Source organism: Rhinoderma darwinii, chromosome 7 (assembly GCF_050947455.1).
Source record: "Rhinoderma darwinii isolate aRhiDar2 chromosome 7, aRhiDar2.hap1, whole genome shotgun sequence".
Classification (NCBI taxonomy): Eukaryota; Metazoa; Chordata; class Amphibia; order Anura; family Rhinodermatidae; genus Rhinoderma; species Rhinoderma darwinii.
Genome location: NC_134693.1, coordinates 91,097,240 through 91,116,455, shown reverse-complemented (window position 1 = coordinate 91,116,455; position 19,216 = coordinate 91,097,240). Strand labels below are relative to the sequence as shown.

Sequence of the window (19,216 nt, the reverse complement as noted above, 5' to 3'; positions counted from 1 at the left end):
AGTCAACCACACCACGGATTCCCAGACGGTCTCCCACACTCGTACTAGCGAGGCCTTAAGCCGTGTAACTACTGCGATCTGACGAGAGCAGGCACATTCAGCTTAGAATGGCCATTGACGTTAAATGCTTCAATCCATAGTCCTTTTTAATCTATTGTGAAACAAAATCTAAACGGCATAACAATAGGTCAACAGCACCACAGCATCCCACACTGGTACTAGCGAGGCCCAAAGCCATGTGAGTACTGTAATCTGACGAGAGCAGGCACATTCAACTTAGAATGGCCATTGACATCTTTAGGTTTAGTCCATAGTCCTTTTTTAATCGATTGTGAAACAAAATAATAATAAATCAATGGCACCACTGATTCCCAGACAGTCTCCCACATTGGTACTAACAAGGCCTTAAGCTGGGTAACTTCTGCGATCTGACGAGAGCAGGCACATTCAACTTAGAAAGGCCCCTGACTTTAAAAGCGTAAATCCATAGTCCTTTTTTAATCGATTGTGAAACGAAATCTAAACAACAAAGCGTTTAGGTCAACAGCACCACGGATTCCCAGACAGTCTCCCACACTGGTAGTAGCGAGGTCTTACAGTGTCATTCTTCTGTGATTTGACGAGAAAAGGCACATTTCAGCTTAGAATGGCCATTAACCTTTAAAGGAACAGTGTCATCACAAATTATTTTTTTATATGTTAAAGATGTTAGTGCTTTATTAAAAACGTTTATATTCATTTGTGTGTTTGTGTTTTACTTTTTCTTATTTTTACACATTTTCTTCCCTATGGGGGCTGCCATTTTTTGTTCCATTTCTGTGTGTGTCGATTAACGACACATACAGACATGGAATACGGCAGCCACAGTCCCATAGGGACTGCGAACGGCTCCCGTCCCATTGACTGCAGTGTACGGCGTCTGTGTGGGAACTGCGCATGCGCCGCTCCCACACAGTCCTATTCGAAATTGGCGCCGTCCGGCGCCATTTTCCTGTGGACCGGAAGTCGCGGCCGGACAGTAATATTACTACTTCCGGTCGCGGCTTCCGGATTTGTGCACTTGCACCAGCGGCAGCAAACGGAGCGGACGGGCCGGAGGGAGCCGCGGCGGCAGGAGCAGGTAAGAGATTTCAATGTATGTTCGTGTTTGTGTGTGTTTACTACTGTATGTAAACCTACTACACTGTGGGTTAGCTCAAAAAATGGCGACACACAGTGTAGGAGGTTACACCGTTCAAACCCCTCGTTTATCCCGGCACTAGCCAGGATAAAGGAGGGGGGATGCTGAGAGCTCACTAGAGCGAGGGCTTTTAACCCAATGTTGCAATGCTGCAATTTTGGGAACAGCTCCATCTAGTGACCAAAAATGGGTAGTATTATAAATTAGAAATAATTTATAATATTTCCTGACTCGTGCAAAAAAAAATAAAAAAAATTTTAACAATGTTTAATCACCCACACACTAAATGTTTAATTTAAAAAAAAAAAAAACATGTTTTTCTGGCAACACATTCCCTTTAAAGCTTTAGTCTAAACAGCATAACAATAGGTCAACAGCACCACAGATTCCCAGACAGTCGCCCGCACTGGTACTAGCAAGGCCTTAAGCCATGTAACTACTGCGATCTGATTAGAGCAGGCACATTCATCTTAGAATGGCTATTTATATCTTTAGCTTTAGTCCATAGTCCTTTTTTATTCGATTGTGAAACAAAAGCTAAACAAATAGTCAACAGCGCCACGGATTCCCAGACAGTCTCCCACACTGGTACTAGCGAGGCCCAAAGCCATGTGAGTACTGCAATCTGACGAGAGCAGGCACATTCAGCTTAGAATGGCCATTGACTTTAAAAGCTTGAATCCATAGTCCTTTTTTAATCGATTGTAAAATAAAATCCAAACAACAAAGCGTTAGGTCAACAGCACCACAGATTCCCTGACCATCTCCCACACTGGTACTAGCGAGGTCTTAAAGTGTTATTCATCTGCGATTTGACGAGAAAAGGCACATTTCAGCTTAGAATGGCTGTTAACGTTTAAAGCTTTAGTCTATTTTTCTTTTTAATCGATTGTGAAACAAAATCTAAACAGCATAATAATAAACAAAACAGATAAAAACAAGGACATTTATGCAAAAACACCGAAAAAGGCCATACTTACAAATGGACACAGCCAGGTCAGAAACGCTGATGAAGGCGAGTGAGCAGGTGCTTTAAATAATAATAGCCACTCCCACTAGTCTTGAGGGGAGTGGTATGTGGTGCATGGGATGTGTAGTAAGAAATAATAAATGAATAGTGTATGTGCAAGTGTAATAATGTAAGTGAAATATAGGGGGCAGTAATGAGTAAAGTGCCTAAAAAATAAATGAATAATGGGATGCAAGTGTGTGAAACATGGAGGGATAGTGTGTAAGTCATGAGGCGCAACGTGACTAGCCATGTAGAAGCCTATTTGTGACGCCTTGATAATTCATAGAGCGGGCTACCCTGCTTGCTAGGCCAAACAACAACACACCATGCTCTCCCAGCATCAAAGACCTGGCTGTGTCCAAAAGAAGCGAATATAAGTAATAATGAAAAATACCTGGGGTATTAGTGATCATTTTGGCCAAAAGGACGCAAGCTCACAATGGCTGGCTAGTCACGTTGCGCCTCATGACTTACACACTATCCCTCCATGTTTCACACACTTGCATCCCATTATTCATTTATTTTTTAGGCACTTTACTCATTACTGCCCCCTATATTTCACTTACATTATTACACTTGCACATACACTATTCATTTATTATTTCTTACTACACATCCCATGCACCACATACCACTCCCCTCAAGACTAGTGGGAGTGGCTATTATTATTTAAAGCACCTGCTCACTCGCCTTCATCAGCGTTTCTGACCTGGCTGTGTCCATTTATAAGTATGGCCTTTTTCTGTGTTTTTACAGCATAATAATAGGTCAACAGCACCACACTGGTACTAGCGAGGCCTTAAGCCATGTAACTAATGCGATCTGATGAGAGCAGGCACATTCATCTTAGAATGGCTATTCACATCTTTAGCTTTAGTCCATAGTCCTTTTTTAAATCGATTGTGAAACAAAAGCTTAACAACAAGTCAACAGCACCATGGATTCCCAGACAGTCTCCCACACTGGTACTAGCGAGGTGCAAAGCCACGTGTGTAATGACAGGGTAGGGAGACAGACAGGTGAGCCCTAATCTACCCGCCACTCAGTCCCTGCCTACTTGCAACGACCCGTCCTAAACTACGGGGTACAACTGGGCGACCGTCCCTACGCTCAGTATGTGCAAGACAGACAAACAGACAAGGGTACACAGAAGCTAGGGAAACGGGGCAGCTGCCCTCGGAGACACCGTGAGCAACAAGAGTAGTGAACGAGCCGAGTCAAACCAGGAGAGAATGAGGTACAAAACGCTGAGCAGGAGAGTGGTCAGAAAGCCAAGGTCAATAACAAGCAGAGGATGAGTAGTACAAGCAGCAGCAGCAAGCCATGAAACAAGCATATAAGAATCACAGGCAAAGGAGGAACAGGAAAGGCAGGTATAAATAGACAGTGGGCGGGAGCTAGCTCCGTCTGGCCAGGCTGTGATAGGCTCTCCCACTCCTAAGCCTGCCATCATGAGTGGTGGAAGATGGAGTCAGTCTCACAGACATAGGAGCAGGTGCAGACTGATTGCCCACGGGCGTCAACACAGAAGCTGTGTCTGGAAAATCCTTTACAGTACCCCCCCTTTTATGAGGGGCCACCAGACCCTTTCTAGGTGTAACTGGTTTATTGGGGAAACTAAGGTGGAACCTCCTGAGCAATACCCCAGCGTGAACATCCCGAGCGGGTACCCAAGTCCTCTCCTCAGGCCCGTATCCTCTCCAATGGACCAGGTACTGGAGGGAGCCTTGGACCATCCTCGAATTCTACTACCTCAGGGGTGAGAACAGGGACCGGAGGTTTCCTCGAGGGAGCCAAGGGTGGGGAGCAGCGTTTAAGGAGGGAGGCATGAAAGACGTCGTGCACTCGAAAGGACGGGGGCAACTCCAGTCGGAAGGAGACAGGGTTAAGGACTTCAATAACCTTGTACGGCCCTATAAACCGGGGAGCAAACTTCATGGACGGGACTTTAAGGCGCAAATTTTTAGAAGATAGCCACACCAGATCCCCGACCACAAATAAGGAGTTAGCAGAGCCTCTTATATCTGCCTGAGTCTTTTGTATGCTCTGGGACACCTCTAGGTTCTTCTGAACCTGGGCCCAGACTGTGCACAGTTCCTGATGAACGACATCTACCTCGGGATTGTTGGAACTACCAGGTGAAACGGAGGAGAACCGTGGATTAAACCCAAAATTACAGAAAAAGGGGGAGACCCCTGACGAGTTACTGACCCGGTTATTAAGGGAAAATTCGGCGAGGGGAATGAATGAGACCCAATCATGTTGACAGTCAGAGATAAAACACCTTAAATATTGTTCTAGAGACTGATTAGTCCTCTCCGTTTGGCCATTAGTTTCAGGATGGAAAGCCGAGGGGAAGGACAGACCAATCTCCAACTTTTTACAGAAGGCTCTCCAAAACAATGAAACAAATTGTACCCCTCTGTCCGAAACAATATTGGCAGGATGTGTTTGACAAACAAGGTAGCTAATGTCTTAGCATTGGGTAGTTTCTTGAGGGGCACAAAGTGGCACATCTTACTGAAGCGGTCTACTACAACCCACACGACCGACTTGCCTTGAGATGGAGGCAGATCGGTGATAAAATCCATGGAGATATGGGTCCAAGGTCTCTGGGAAATGGGCAAAGAACATAGTAAGCGCGCTGGTCATGACCTGGGAGTCTTGGACCTAGCACAAACCTCACAAGCAGCGACGTAGGCCTTAACGTCTTTAAGCAACCCAGGCCACCAGTAGTTTCTGGCAATGAGGTGCTTGGTACCCAGGATGCCTGGATGGCCAGATAGTGCAGAGTCATGATTTTCCCTAAGTACCCTTAGCCGGAGTTGCAGGGGAACAAACCGCTTGTTCTCAGGAAGGTTCCCGGGAGCTGAACCTTGATCAGCCGCAATTTTCGGAGACTAAATCAGAATCAATAGAGGAAATGATTATACCTGGAGGCAAAATACAAGCAGGATCTTCCTCCGAAGGAGGGCTGGCCATGAAGCTACGCGACAGTGTATCAGCCTTAATATTTTTAGACCCAGTTCTATAGGTGACCAAAAAGTTGAATCTGGTAAAAAATAACGCCCATCGAGCTTGTCTCGGGTTTAGCCTCCGGGCAGATTCTAAGAAAACCAGATTCTTGTGGTCGGTAAGGACCGTTACCTGGTGCCTAGCCCCCTCCAGGAAGTGGCGCCACTCTTCAAATGCCCATTTAATGGCTAAGAGTTCGTGGTTGCCAATATCATAGTTACTCTCAGTGGGCGAAAACTTCCTGGAGAAGTAGGCACAGGGACGGAGATGGGTGAGGGACCTGGTACCCTGGGACAAGACAGCACCCAATCCCACCTCGGAGGCATCAACCTCTACGATGAATGGCTCCATTTGGTTGGGCTGAACCAGCACCGGGCCGAGATAAAGCACTTCTTAAGGACCTCAAAAGCCTGGACACACTCAGGAGGCCAGTGGAGGTGATCAGCACCTTTGCGAGTGAGATCCGTATGAGGCTTAGCGATGACCGAGAAGTTAGCAATAAATCTCCTGTAATAATTAGCGAATCCCAGGAAGCACTGTAACGCCTTCAGGGAGTCAGGTTGGACCCATTCCGCCACAGCCTGGACCTTGGCGGGGGTCCATGCGGAATTCATGAGGAATGAGGATTTGACCCAAAAATTGTATCTCTTGCACCCCAAACACACATTTTTCGGTCTTAGCAAACAGTTTGTTTTCCCGAAGGAGCTGGAGCACCTTCCTGACATGCTCAATGTGGGAGGACCAGTCCTTGGAAAACACAAGTATGTCATTAAGGTACACTACAAGAAATACCCCCAGGTAGTCTCTTACAATCTAATTTATGAAATTCTGGAAAACCGCGGGAGCATTACACAACCCAAAGGGCATGACGAGGTATTCGAAATGATCTTCGGGCGTGTTAAACGCAGTCTTCCACTCATCCCCCTCTTTGATGCGGATAAGGTTATAAGCCCCCCGTAGATCAAACTTAGAGAACCATTGGGCCCCCTGAACCTGATTGAGGAGATCAGGAATCAAAGGAAGGGGGTACTAGTTCCTTACAGTGACCTTATTCAAGTTCCGGTAGTCGATGCACGGCCTAAGACCACCATCCTTCTTCACTACGAAGAAGCCAGCACCTACTGGAGAAGTAGAGGCGCGAATGTAACCCTTGGCCAGGCATTCCTGGATATACTCTCTCATGGCTTCACGTTCGGGACAAGAGAGATTGAATATCCTACCCTTAAGGAGCTTAGCTCCTGGTACCAAATCGATTGCGCAATCGTATTCTCTATGAGGAGGTAACACTTCGGAGGCCTCCTTAGAGAAAACATCAGCGAAGTCCTGAACAAACTCAGGTAGAGTGTTCTCCTCCTCAGGGAGAGAAATAGAATTAACAGAAAAACATGACGTCATGCATTCATTACCCCATTTGGTAAGATCCCCAGTATTCCAGTTAAACGTGGGATTATGCAACTGCAACCAGGGAAGGCCTAAAACCAAATCGGACGATAATCCCTGCATCACCAGTACAGAGCACTGCTCCAAATGCATGGAGCCAACAAGGAGTTCAAAAACAGGGGTATGCTGTGTAAAATAACCATTAGCAAGAGGAGTGGAGTCGATACCCACTACTGGGACAGGTTTAGGCAAATCAATCAATGGCATAGCTAGAGACATAGCAAATTCCACAGACATAATATTAGCAGAAGACCCTGAATCCACGAAGGCACTGCCGGTAGCAGACCTACCACCAAAAGAGACCTGAAAGGGAAGCAAGATTTTATTAGGTTTCATCTTTATGGGAAATACCTGTGCGCCCAAGTGACCTCCCCGATGATCACTTAGGCGCGGAAGTTTTCCGGCTGCTTATTCTTATGCCTAGGACAGTTGTTCACTTAATGCTTGTCGTCCCCACAGTAAAAGCAGAGACCATTCTTCCTGCGGAACTCTCTACGTTGTTGGGCTGGACACGGAGGCACCGAGTTGCATAGGTACATCCGAGTCTTCCGTGGAAGAACGAAGCAACGGAACCTCGGGAGGCATCATGGGGGAGTCAGAGGAGAAGGCACAAAAACATTCAAATCGTCGTTCCCTGAGACGTCGGTCAAGTCGTACCGCTAAAGCCATAACCTGATCTAGGGAGTCAGTAGAGGGATAGCTAACTAGCAGGTTTTTCAGGGCGTTCGACAGACCCAATCTAAACTGGCACCTCAAGGCAGGGTCATTCCACCGAGAAGCTACACACCACTTCCTAAAGTCAGAACAATACTCCTCTACAGGTCTCTTACCCTGACGTAAGGTCACCAGCTGACTCTCGGCAAAGGCAGTTGTAAGGGTGGGGGTAGGGAAACGGACAAGTGAGCCCTAATCTACCCGCCACTCCGTCCCTGCCTACTTGCAATGACCCGCCCTAGGCGACGGGGTACAACTGGGCGGCGGTCCCTACGCTCAGTAAGTGCACGAGACAAACAGACAAGGGTACACAAAGCTAAGGGAAATGGGGCAGTTGGCCACGGCAACACCGTGAGCAACAAGAGTGGTGAACGAGCCGAGTCAAACCAGGAGTGTACGAGGTACCAAACGCAGAGCAGGAGAGTAGTCAGTAAGCCAGGGTCAGTATGGAGCAGGATCAAATGGTAGAAGCTGTAGCTGGGCCAGGAAACCACACGAAAAGAGTCACAAGCAAAGGAGGAACAGGAAAGGCAGGTATAAATAGATAGAGGGCGGGAGCTAGCTCCGTCTGGCCAGGCTGCGATAGGCTCTCCCACTCCTAAGCCTGCCATCCTGAGTGGTGGAAGATGGAGTCAGTCTCAGAGACATAGACTCAGGTGCAGACTGATTACCTATGAGCGTATACACCGAAGTTGTGCCTGGCAGATCCTTTACAGCAGTCTTGTCAGTCTCGTCATAAATGAGCCCGAGAGCAGAAAATAAAAGATCAACAGAGGAAAGTTCAGGGGCGTCAGGAGCCAAGGAGAAGGCCCATTCTTGGGGCCCGTCCTGGAGCCGGGACATAATTATACCCACCCGCTGGCTCTCAGAACCTGAGGAGTGGGGCTTTAAGCGAAAATAGAGCCTACAACTCTCCCGAAAGGAGAAAAAAGTATTCCGGTCCCCTGAGAACCGGTCAGGCAACTTGAGGTGGGGTTCAAGAGGTGAGGTGGGGGGCACTACCAGGGAAGCATCACGCAGGTTGTCCCTCTGAGCCACGGCCTGGACCTGTAGGGAGAGGCCCTGCATCTGCTGAGCCAGGGTCTCAAGGGGGTCCATAGATGTGTCAGGGACCAGGGTAGACTAGGTATATGGGCCTGTGATTATGTAATGACAGGGTAGGGAGACAGGCGGGTTAGCCCTAATCTACCCGCCACTCAGTCCCTGCCTACTTGCAACGACCCGTCCTAAGCGACGGGGTACAACTGGGCAACGGTCCCTACGCTCAGTAAGTGCAAGACAGACAAACAGACAAGGGTACACAGAAGCTAGGGAAACGGGCCAGCTGCCCACGGTGACACCGTGAGCAACAAGAGTAGTGAACGAGCCGAGTCAAACGAGGCGAGAACAAGGTACAAAACGCTGAGCAGGAGAGTGGTCAGAAAGCCAAGGTCAATAACAAGCAGAGGATTAGTAGTACAAACAGCAGCAGCAAGCCAGGAAACAAGCATAGAAAAATCACAGGCAAAGGAGGAACAGGAAAGGCAGGTATAAATAGACAGTGGGCGGGAGCTAGCTCCTTCTGGCAAGGCTGTGATAGGCTCTCCCACTCCTAAGCCTGCCATCTTGAGTGGTGGAAGATGGAGTCAGTCTCACAGACATAGGAGCAGTTGCAGACTGATTGCCCACGAGCGTCGACACAGAAGCTGTGTCTGGCAAATCCGTTGTCAGATCAAGTCCTGACCCCTACAGCGCCATGCGGTGTGGTGTAAGAAGCTGGATGTGCACATCATACAGATGGCATTGTACAATGTGTACGTGCTACATCGATGTGCAGGCCAGAGGGGAACTTTCCTGGAATTTCAAGAGGTGATTATAAAGAACCTAATCTTTAGGGACCAAGAAGGGGGGGCACCCAGTACTTCTGGAAGCGGGGCCACACGAATCGTACCAGGGTGGCAACACTTTCCAGAAGAAGTTCCCCAAACTGGCAAGAAGGGAAAAAGTCAAAAGAGGTGCAAAGTCTGCTATAAGAGGGCGATAAGGGATGACATCATAGTTATGTACGATGCTAGGAGTCCCTGCCTCTTTGTGGAACTACTGTCCCGTACTGAAAACATGATAATAGTACGGGACAGTTGTCCTGCGGAGAGGCAGGGACTCCAAGCATCGTACATAACTATGATGCTAGGAGCCCGGCTCCCTGCACTGAGCTCGGTCCGGGACTTCCGGCCGAAATACGTCCGTCCATTACGGACGTTAATGTGCTCGTGTGAACCCAGCCTAATAATCATTATCCTTTGTGCCTCCATCTATCACTGATCTAAGTACAGGCACTTATCTCCCTCCCCCGCCCCTTTGACTGCCTGATAAATGTAAGTCTGCCCACTCCACCTATGTCAGACATCTTGGTATACACAGTCCAGTCAGCACATTTTCCTCACTTGCTGCTGGACCTGTTCCAAGAGATCCTGTATTAGGCCCTGTTCACGCAGAGTTTTTTTGCTGGCAGAAAATTCTGCATCAAAATTCTGTCTTGAATTTGGAGGCAGATTTTGACCTGCCTGCACGCCGTTTGCCATGTTTTTTGCCCACGGCCATTGAGAGAAAAAGAAGCGACATGCCTTATCTTCGGGCGTTTACTCCTCTGACCTCCCTCTGACATCAATGGGAGGCAGAGAAAGCGTTTTTCGCAGCATTTTTGCCCGTGGCGCTCAATGGCCGCGGGTGAAAAACGTGGCTAACGGCGTGCAGGCAGATCAAAATCTGCATCAAAATTCAAGCGGAATTTTGAGGCAGAATTTTCTGCCTGCAAAAAACTCTGCGTGAACAGGGCCTTACAGTGAAGCAAACACCAAACACTACTCCAAACAACGGTAAAACTTTTATTTTTTTACATAATTTACTAAAAATGTATGTAAGGCCTAAAGCACACGAACGTGCTTTTGTGGGCGCAATTCCCCCAAAAATCCACGGGAGAATTGCGGCACCATTCACTTCTATGGGCCCATGCACACGACCGTGGTTTCCAAGGTCCGTGCATGGCCCAGGAGCCTGGACCGCAGAAAGGGTATGCCCAGACGTGGCGGATTTCTGCATACACTGTCCGCATCAATGCCGCAAAGAATCTGTGTTGCAGATTCTGTTGCGGCTTTGCCTAAAATGGGCATTAAATTGATGCAGACTAGCCGTTGCGTATTCAGGGGAAGAGGGCTTCTCTTCTCTCTATCAGTGCAGGATAGAGGGAAGGGACAGCTCTTTCCCTAGTAAAAGTAAAAAGAAATTCATACTTACCCGGCAGTTGCCTTGGTGACGCGTCCCTCTTTCGTCATCCAGCCCGACCTCCCTGGATGACGCGGCAGTCCATGTGACCTCTGCAGCCTGTGATTGGCTGCAGCCGTCACTTGGACGGAAACATAATCCCGGGAGGCCGGACTGGAGGAAGAAGCAGGGAGTTCTCGGTAAGTAGGAACTTCTATTTTTTTACAGGTTAATGTATATTGTGATCGGAAGTCACTGTCCAGGGTGCTGAAACAGTTACTGCCGATCGTTTAACTCTTTCAGCACCCTGGACAGTGACTATTTACTGACGTCGCCTAGCAACGCTCCCGTAATTACGGGTGCACACACGTAGTCACCCGGAATTACGGGAACCCCATTGACTTCCTCAGTCTGGCTGTAGACCTAGAAATACATAGGTCCAGCCAGAATGAAGAAATGTCATGTTAGTAAAACCCAGGGCCGGCCTTAGGGTTGATGGCGCCCCGTGCGAAATTATCTTTCGGCGCCCCACGCCATTATAAAAAATGCCCCATAAAAAAGCATAATTCCTCCCCACAGTATAATGCCCTATATAGTGCCCCCACACAGTGTAATGCCCCTTTAGTGCCCCACACACAGTATAATAATAATATTTAATAATGTAATATATTATAACGCCTTCAAGGACACAGTATTTTGTCCTCTAATTGTGCCCACACAGTGTTATGCCCCCTAAGTGCCACACACATTATATTGCCCCCTGTAGTGCCCCTACACAGTATGATGTCCTCCACAGAGTATAATGCCCCCACAGCCCCCCTAGTAGAAAGTGCCCCTGTAGATTGTGCCGTACAGCCTCCCTGTAGACAGTGCCATAATCCCCCATCTCCTCCTTGTAGACAGTGCCATACAGCCCCCATCTGCCCCTTGTAGTGTCATACAGCCCCCATCTGCCCCTTGTAGTGCCATACAGCCCCCCATCTACCCCTTGTAGTGTCATACAGCCCCACCTCCCTCTTGTACACAGTGCCCCCCACCGCCCCCTTGTAGACAGTGTCATACAGCACCCACCTCCCCATTGTAGAAAGTGACATACAGCCCCCACCTCCACCTGACAGGATCCTTGCGTAGGCCGGCTTGATCCAGAGATGTCATCACGCCTACTGCGCAGGGATCTTGTCCCTGCGCCTCATAGGCTGCAGGCACCGCTGTAGCCTGCTACAGAGTTTCCCAACCTTTTCGGACTTGAGCCACCCCTAGAAAAAAAAAATTCCTCAGGGCCCCCCTACCAAAAATTGTTTAGAGAAAGACAGAAAATAGCTAAAAATAAGCACTACATTCTTAGGGTATGTTCACACAGCGTTTTTTGTAAGGCAGAAAAAATCTGCTTTTGAATTGACAGCGTTATTTGATGGGGTTTTTTTAGCGTTTTTTTTTAAGTCGTCGAAGCTAATGCAAAAGATGCAGCAAAAAAAGCTCCAAACGAGCGCCGCAGGTATTTTCTTCCTACTATTAATTTCAATTGGAGGTCAGAGGTGGAAACCACCTGTGGGGGACTCACAGTAAAATGGCCATCAGCCCCAAACTCACAGTAAAATGACCATCAGCCCCTCCACTCACAGTAAGGGGAGATTCACACGAACGTTGCGTTTTTGCGCGCGCAAACAACGCAGCGTTTTGCGAGCGTGTCAGCAGCGTGGGCAATGCGTTTTTGAACGATGTATGCGTGTAATACGCGCGTAAGACATGCGTTTTTCCCGCGCGTGGAAAAAACGCACTCAGCTGTTCTGTTTACGCCAGGCTTCAAAAGGGCCATTAATGCAATACCCCTGCTTCATGTGTGCACCTGTGTTAATTCATTTGTGTGCTTTGGATGCAACCCACTGTTTCTACCAGTATTTTAGTGAAGTTTGTCTGCCAGACTGCATTGATGCCACCTAGCTCTCTGGCCCGTGTGCTATTAGCATGGATGATATCCCGGAGGTTTGGGCAACGAGGTAGCCCTCTACGGCCACACCGGCGGAGATCAGGTAGGATGTGGGTTCACCCAATAGTGGCCCAACGCACCTCTAAAGGGCATTTTCATATCCTCTTTGCTGACCTCCGTCGTCACCCTGAGAAATTTCGGGCCTTTTGCCGCCTGTCTGTGCATGCCTTTGATATGCTGCTGGAGCTGGTTCGGCCTGGAATAACCTATCAGAACACAAACATGCGACGCTGTATTTCCCCCGAGGAGCGTCTCCTTCTGACGTTACGGTATGTGCAGTTTTGTGAGCCAGGTTACACCTTATTTTATGTCCTTAATGTCCTAAACTAACATGTTTTCTTTGTGCTTTGCTTGTATGAATTTCTGTAGTTTTTTGGCGACCGGCATTAGCTACCATGCCCTTCATTTTGAATTCCTAATTGGAGTCTCCACTATTTGCGGCATTGTCCCTGCAACCTGTGTGGTCCTGTGGCAGAGATTGAAGAGCAGCGTGATCCCTCAGCCTACGGCCCAACACTGGCTTCGCATAGCGCAGCAGTTTGAACGCGACACACAATTTCCTAACTGTATTGGTGCACTCGATGGGAAGCACATCCGTGTGCAGAAACCGCCCCACTCTGGCTCTCGCTACTTCAATTACAAGCAGTATTTTTCAATAGTTTTGCTTGCCTTGTCGGACTGTAATTTCTGCTTTACCATCGTGGACATCGGGTCCTATGGCAGCTCGGCGGATGCACGCATTTTTCGCTCATCTAGAATGGCACAGCGTCTAATGTCCAACCAACTTGATGTCCCCGAGCCTAGCATCCTCCCTGGCACCAGCGGGCCACCCCTTCCTTATGTTATGGTTGCAGATGAAGGTTTTGCCCTCAGCAAACACGTAATGCGGCCATTTGCGCGGAGGGGCATGGATAACCGTAGGCGCATTTTCAATCAGCGACTATGCAGAGCACGGAAAGTCGTGGAATGTGCCTTTGGCATCATGACCAGCAAGTGGAGGGTCCTGATGACATCAATGCAATTGTCGCCGTCAAATGTCACATGCGTGATCAAAGCCTGTGTTGTGCTGCACAACTTTACCCGCATCAATGATGCCGCTCATGATGTGGAATATATGGGAACATCTGCACCCACCACCAGCCTGAGCCAGGCTGCTCAGCCTGGCCGGCCACCGACATGTGGGCAGCGAGTGCGCCACCAATTTGCCGAGTATTTTGCCAGGCAGGCTTGAGAAGTAACCTGCCAGAACGCTGCCATTTGAGTTGTGGTGAAGTTAATCTTATTTGAGAGAACGTCTGTTTATCCCTCAAGGCCTTTTTTGGTGGGGGGGGGTGTGGGGGAGGGTTAGGGACTCGCAAAACTTGAGGCCCCTTGACGTGGGTTGCGAGCTTAAAGCTCGGTAGGCGCTTGGAATACCCTTTTTAGACGGCAGGAATGCATGGACATCACATCCTCTTGTGGAAACTATGTATTTCCTGGCCTATATGTATGTGAGCGTTTCGGGGGGAGTAAAGTTAGTTCTGGCCAAACACTAACTATACTAATTACAGCTGAGTTCCTGGAATTCCAAACCCCTTCCGAACAACGAAGACCTCAAAGATGTGGTGGAGAAATCTAATACCGTCACAACCTCTAAGGCAACAGCACCTCCTAGCGGTAGAGGCAGTAGAAAAGGTGTGCAAGGTAACAAAAGGATTGTCCACACAGAACTTCAAAATATCGAACTTTAGTAGCAGTCATGTTTGTGGCACATACTCGCCATATCAGCCAAATAAATACAGAGGCGGGAAAACATACCCGAACAAAAAAGTGCACCAACATGATGCATATACAACAAATTCCTAGCATGTCATCGATTTCTAACATGTGTCGGTAGAAAAAAAGAGCCCCTAAAGATTCTGATAGGCATGGGTCGGCGAGCTGTAACCCGACCGTTCCGCACCACTCTGCTGTCCCCGGCCCTGAGGAGCCTGTTCCTGCACAGCATATTGGGGTTGATACTGCGGGTGGTAACCCTGAGGCTGCATGTGAGCCTGTAAACTTGGCCCAGGTATGGAGTATTGAGGAAAGTGATGGACTGGCCCAGGCATTGGGGCAGGGGAGAGGTATCTTGGGGCAGGAGGGTATTGCGCCATCTGCGAGAAGACGGGGGCAGGTTGGGAGGGCCTTGGCACATGGGCACGCGCTGAGGGCATATATACACTACGCCAGTGCTCCAGAGAAGTAAAGCACCGGCCTGGACTTAGCGGGGGTGTCGCACAGTCGATTAGCGACAGCATATTTATTTGCAGCCGCACCAACCTATCCTCTGGTACCCGCCGCATCAAAGGTGCCATGCTCCGGCAAAAAAAATCATGCTGGTCCTCATCGGCTGCACGGCGCAGGTACTCAAGAACCCGGGCGTCCACCTGTGCAGCTGCGGGTGGGTTACCAGGACGTCTGCGGCGGGGTGCTGCTTGTCTAGGTGCCACTTGGTCCGGTTGTCCTGCTTCAGGCGCTGAGGCGACTGGACCAGGATCCTCTCTAGTGGCCTCCGGGGTGAGGGCGACCAGGGGAGCAGCGGATTCGGACGCCTGGCTACACTGGGGCCGTGCCTCCTCTTCTGAAGCATCCAGAGTGTCGCTAGTTCTATAATATAGGGGACACGTCAGTTGAGGAAACAAATGTCATGTGCAAACACAAAGGCGTTTTGGGGTATGTAACATGTTTGGAGGGTGACGTGGCCACAAAGGGACAACAACGAGTACTTACGGTCGCATGTCCATTATTTCCCGCAGGAACAACAGCTGGTCGTAGTACATGTAGCGCCGTTTTTGGGGACCACCATCTCCGCTACGGGCGCCGGATCCATGTTCTCGACGGAACTGGTCCCTCGAGCTGCGCCACCGTCTCTTTACATCGTCCACTGTATGATGAATAAGAACACATCATTGATTAAACTCAGCAGATGTGAGTGCGCACACAGACAGTGCATGTATAAACTGGTGTTATTAAACACACGTCTACACAAGAACAAGCCTAAGTTGATGATACTATATATAAAGATGGCACTGAACCGAAACGTTGGCAATGACAGGCAATTATTCAGCAGGGACGCAATATCCAATATGGATGTCATTATACACATCAATGGCGACACACAGATATCCACTCACCAATTTGTAGCCGGTCACGGGTGCGGCTGTCGGCCCACTCCTGCTCAAATAGCGCCTCTGCTATCTGCTCCCATGCTGCCTCCTTCAATGTGCGGTCATGGTACGACTCCGCATGGGTGTTCCAGACCTCCGGCCGCTCCTGAACTAACCTAATGAGCTTCCCAACATCCATCTGCCGAGGCATGCCTGCAAGGTGCTTGTGGTGCTTTTGCAAACGGTGTGGCCTCTTTTGCAAAACCTGCTGTCTAACCAACTTCCTGCTTTTCTGCTGGTTTCAACTAGTTAGTTCAAACTCATTTGCATTGAGACAACGTGTCCTGCGTGAAAAACGCGCGTTCGCAGCTGCTGCCAGCGTATGACATGCGTGATTTTCACGCACCCATTGACTTCAATGGGTGCGTGATGCGTGAAATACGCAGAGTTTTTGAACCTGTCGCGTATAGTACGCAGCGAACAAACGCTGCGCAAGAATCACGCACTGTTTGAACTGCCTCATTGACTTCTATAGTGCTGTGCGTGATGCGCAGAAAATACGCGGCCTGCACGCGCGCAAATCGCGCTCGTCTGAATCCCCCCTAAGGCTGGGTTCACACACACTATTTCCGGACGTAATTCGGGCGTTTTAGCCCCGAATTACGTCCGAAAATGCGGCTCAAAAGCGTTGGCAAACACCTTCCCATTCATTTGAATGGGTCTTACGATATTCTGTGCCGATGGTCATTTTTTTTACGCGCCGCTGTCAAAAGACGGCGCGTAAAAGAGACGCCCGCGTCAAAGAAAAGCCTGTCACTTCTTGAGACGTAATTGGAGCCGTTTTCCCTTGACTCCATGGAAAAACAGCTCCAATTACGTCCGTAATGGACGCAGCGAAAAGCGCCTCAACATGCCATTACGTCTGAAATTCCAGAGACGTTTTCTCCTGAAAACAGCTCCGTAATTTCAGCCGTAATGGACGCTGCCGTGTGAACATACCCTAAAATGACCATCAGCCCGTCCACTCACAGTAAAACGACCATTAGCCCCCCAATCACAGTAAAACTACCATCAGCCCCCCACTCACAGTAAAATGACCATCAGCCCTCCACTCACAGTAATACTACCATCAGCCCCCACTCACAGTAAAATGACCATCAGCCCCCCACTCACAGTAAAACTACCATCAGCCCCCCACTCACAGTAAAACTACCATCAGCCCCCCACTCACAGTAAAATGACCATCAGCCCGCCACTCACAGATGCCCCCTGTAGATAGTACCACACAGCCCATTGTAGGTAGTGCCACACAGCCCCCTTGTAGGTCGTGCCACACAGCCCCCTTGCAGGTCGTGCCACACAGCCCCCTTGCTGCACAGCCCCCTTGTAGGTCGTGCCACACAGCCATCTTGTAGTTCGTGCCACACAGCCCCCTGTAGGTCGTGCAACACAGCCCCTTTGTAGGTAGTAGGGATGTCACAAAACCTGAATTTGGACTTCGATACCGATACTTTGTGTGGTATTGCAATTTCGATACCAAACGATACTTTACCAACAGTAATAAAAAAAAGTTCTTCCATTTTCTGATGTGAGGCGCGAGGTGTGATGGTGAATTTAACCTCCATGTGCCTCAAATTAATAGTAATTAAAGAGGCTCTGTCACCAGATTTTGCAACCCCTATCTGCTATTGCAGCAGATCGGCGCTGCAATGTAGATTACAGTAACGTTTTTATTTTTAAAAAACGAGCATTTTTGGCCAAGTTATGACCATTTTTGTAGTTATGCAAATGAGGCTTGCAAAAGTCCAAGTGGGTGTGTTTAAAAGTAAAAGTCCAAGTGGGCGTGTATTAGGTGCGTACATCGGGGCGTTTTTAATACTTTTACTAGCTGGGCGCTCTGATGAGAAGTATCATCCACTTCTCTTCAGAACGCCCAGCTTCTGCCAGATCACGCTGTGACGTCACTCACAGGTCCTGCATCGTGTCAGACAAGCGAGGACACCGGCACCAGAGGCTACAGTTGATTCTGCAGCAGCATCAGCGTTTGCAGGTAAGTAGCTACATCGACTTACCTGCTAACGCCGATGCTGCTGCAGAATCAACTGAAGCCTCTGGTGCCGGTGTCCTCGCTCGTCTGACACGATGCAGGACCTGTGAGTGACGTCACAGCGTGATCTCTCGAGAACACGCTGTGTCTGCACTGCCAGAAGCTGGGCGTTCTGAAGAGAAGTGGATGATACTTCTCATCAGAGCGCCCAGCTAGTAAAAGTATTAAAAACGCCCCGATGTACGCACATAATACACGCCCACTTGGACTTTTACTTTTAAACACACCCACTTGGACTTTTGCAAGCCTCATTTGCATAACTACAAAAATGGTCATAACTTGGCCAAAAATGCTCGTTTTTTAAGAATAAAAACGTTACTGTAATCTACATTGCAGCGCCTATCTGCTGCAATAGCAGATAGGGGTTGCAAAATCTGGTGACAGAGCCTCTTTAACCCCATCATGTTTCTCAGTCATAATGGGTTAATGTGTGAGGTACATGATGGGGCTAATTACTATTAATTTGAGGCACATGGAGGTTAAATTCATCACACCTCGGGCCTCACATTAATAAGTGAAAGAATTTTTATTTCATTTTTTTTTTACAGCGTACACATCATAAATGACGCAAAAAAATTGTTGTGCAGGTTATTACGGCCGCGCCAATACCGAATATGTGTATATTTTATGTATTGAGACTTATTTTAATGTTTATTGTAAAAAAGGCATATGTGTATTTTTTAAAATTTAAAGAGGCTCTGTCACCAGATTTTGCAACCCCTATCTGCTATTGCAACAGATAGGCGCTGCAATGTAGATTACAGTAACGTTTTTATTTTTAAAAAACGAGCATTTTTGGCCAAGTTATGACCATTTTTGTATTTATGCAAATGAGGCTTGCAAAAGTACAACTGGGCGTGTTGAAAAGTAAAAGTACAACTGGGCGTGTATTATGTGCGTACATCGGGGCGTTTTTACTTCTTTTACTAGCTGGGCGTTCTGACGAGAAGTATCATCCACTTCTCTTCAGAACGCCCAGCTTCTGGCAGTGCAGACACAGCCGTGTTCTCGAGAGATCACGCTGTGACGTCACTCACAGGTCCTGCATCGTGTCAGACGAGCGAGGACACATCGGCACCAGAGGCTACAGTTGATTCTGCAGCAGCATCAGCGTTTGCAGGTAAGTCGCACGATTTTGCAAATTACAGCAACTTACCTCCTGTTCATTCTCTATGGGAGCGCCGGAAAAAGCCGACCACTGCACTCGGCTATCTCCGGCGCTCCCTTAGAGAATGAATGGAGCTGCAGTGCGCACGCGAGTGTAACCGGAATACCCCTTAACAAGGTATTTGACAGCCGCTCCTACATAGTGCCAGCGCGGTTGTTGGCCGCGTTGAGACAGTGTGAGGGCCGCTCCGTGTGGCCGTACCCTAAAGAATCCTTTCTCCCCATA

At 48.6% G+C, this 19,216-nt stretch overlaps 1 protein-coding gene and 1 pseudogene across 1 annotated transcript; both read right to left on the bottom strand.

Moving 5' to 3' along the window:
* Positions 1 to 119, bottom strand: LOC142658300 (5S ribosomal RNA; annotated as a pseudogene).
* Positions 120 to 14,328: 14,209 nt separating this feature from the next.
* Positions 14,329 to 16,434, bottom strand: LOC142657265 (uncharacterized). Its single transcript, XM_075832309.1, has 3 exons — positions 15,744 to 16,434; positions 15,340 to 15,493; positions 14,329 to 15,216 (listed from the first exon to the last, which is right to left on the bottom strand). The coding sequence occupies exons 1-3, from the start codon at positions 15,925 to 15,927 to the stop codon at positions 14,478 to 14,480; spliced, it is 1,077 nt and encodes a 358-aa protein (XP_075688424.1). The 5' UTR covers positions 15,928 to 16,434; the 3' UTR covers positions 14,329 to 14,477.
* Positions 16,435 to 19,216: the final 2,782 nt, after the last annotated feature.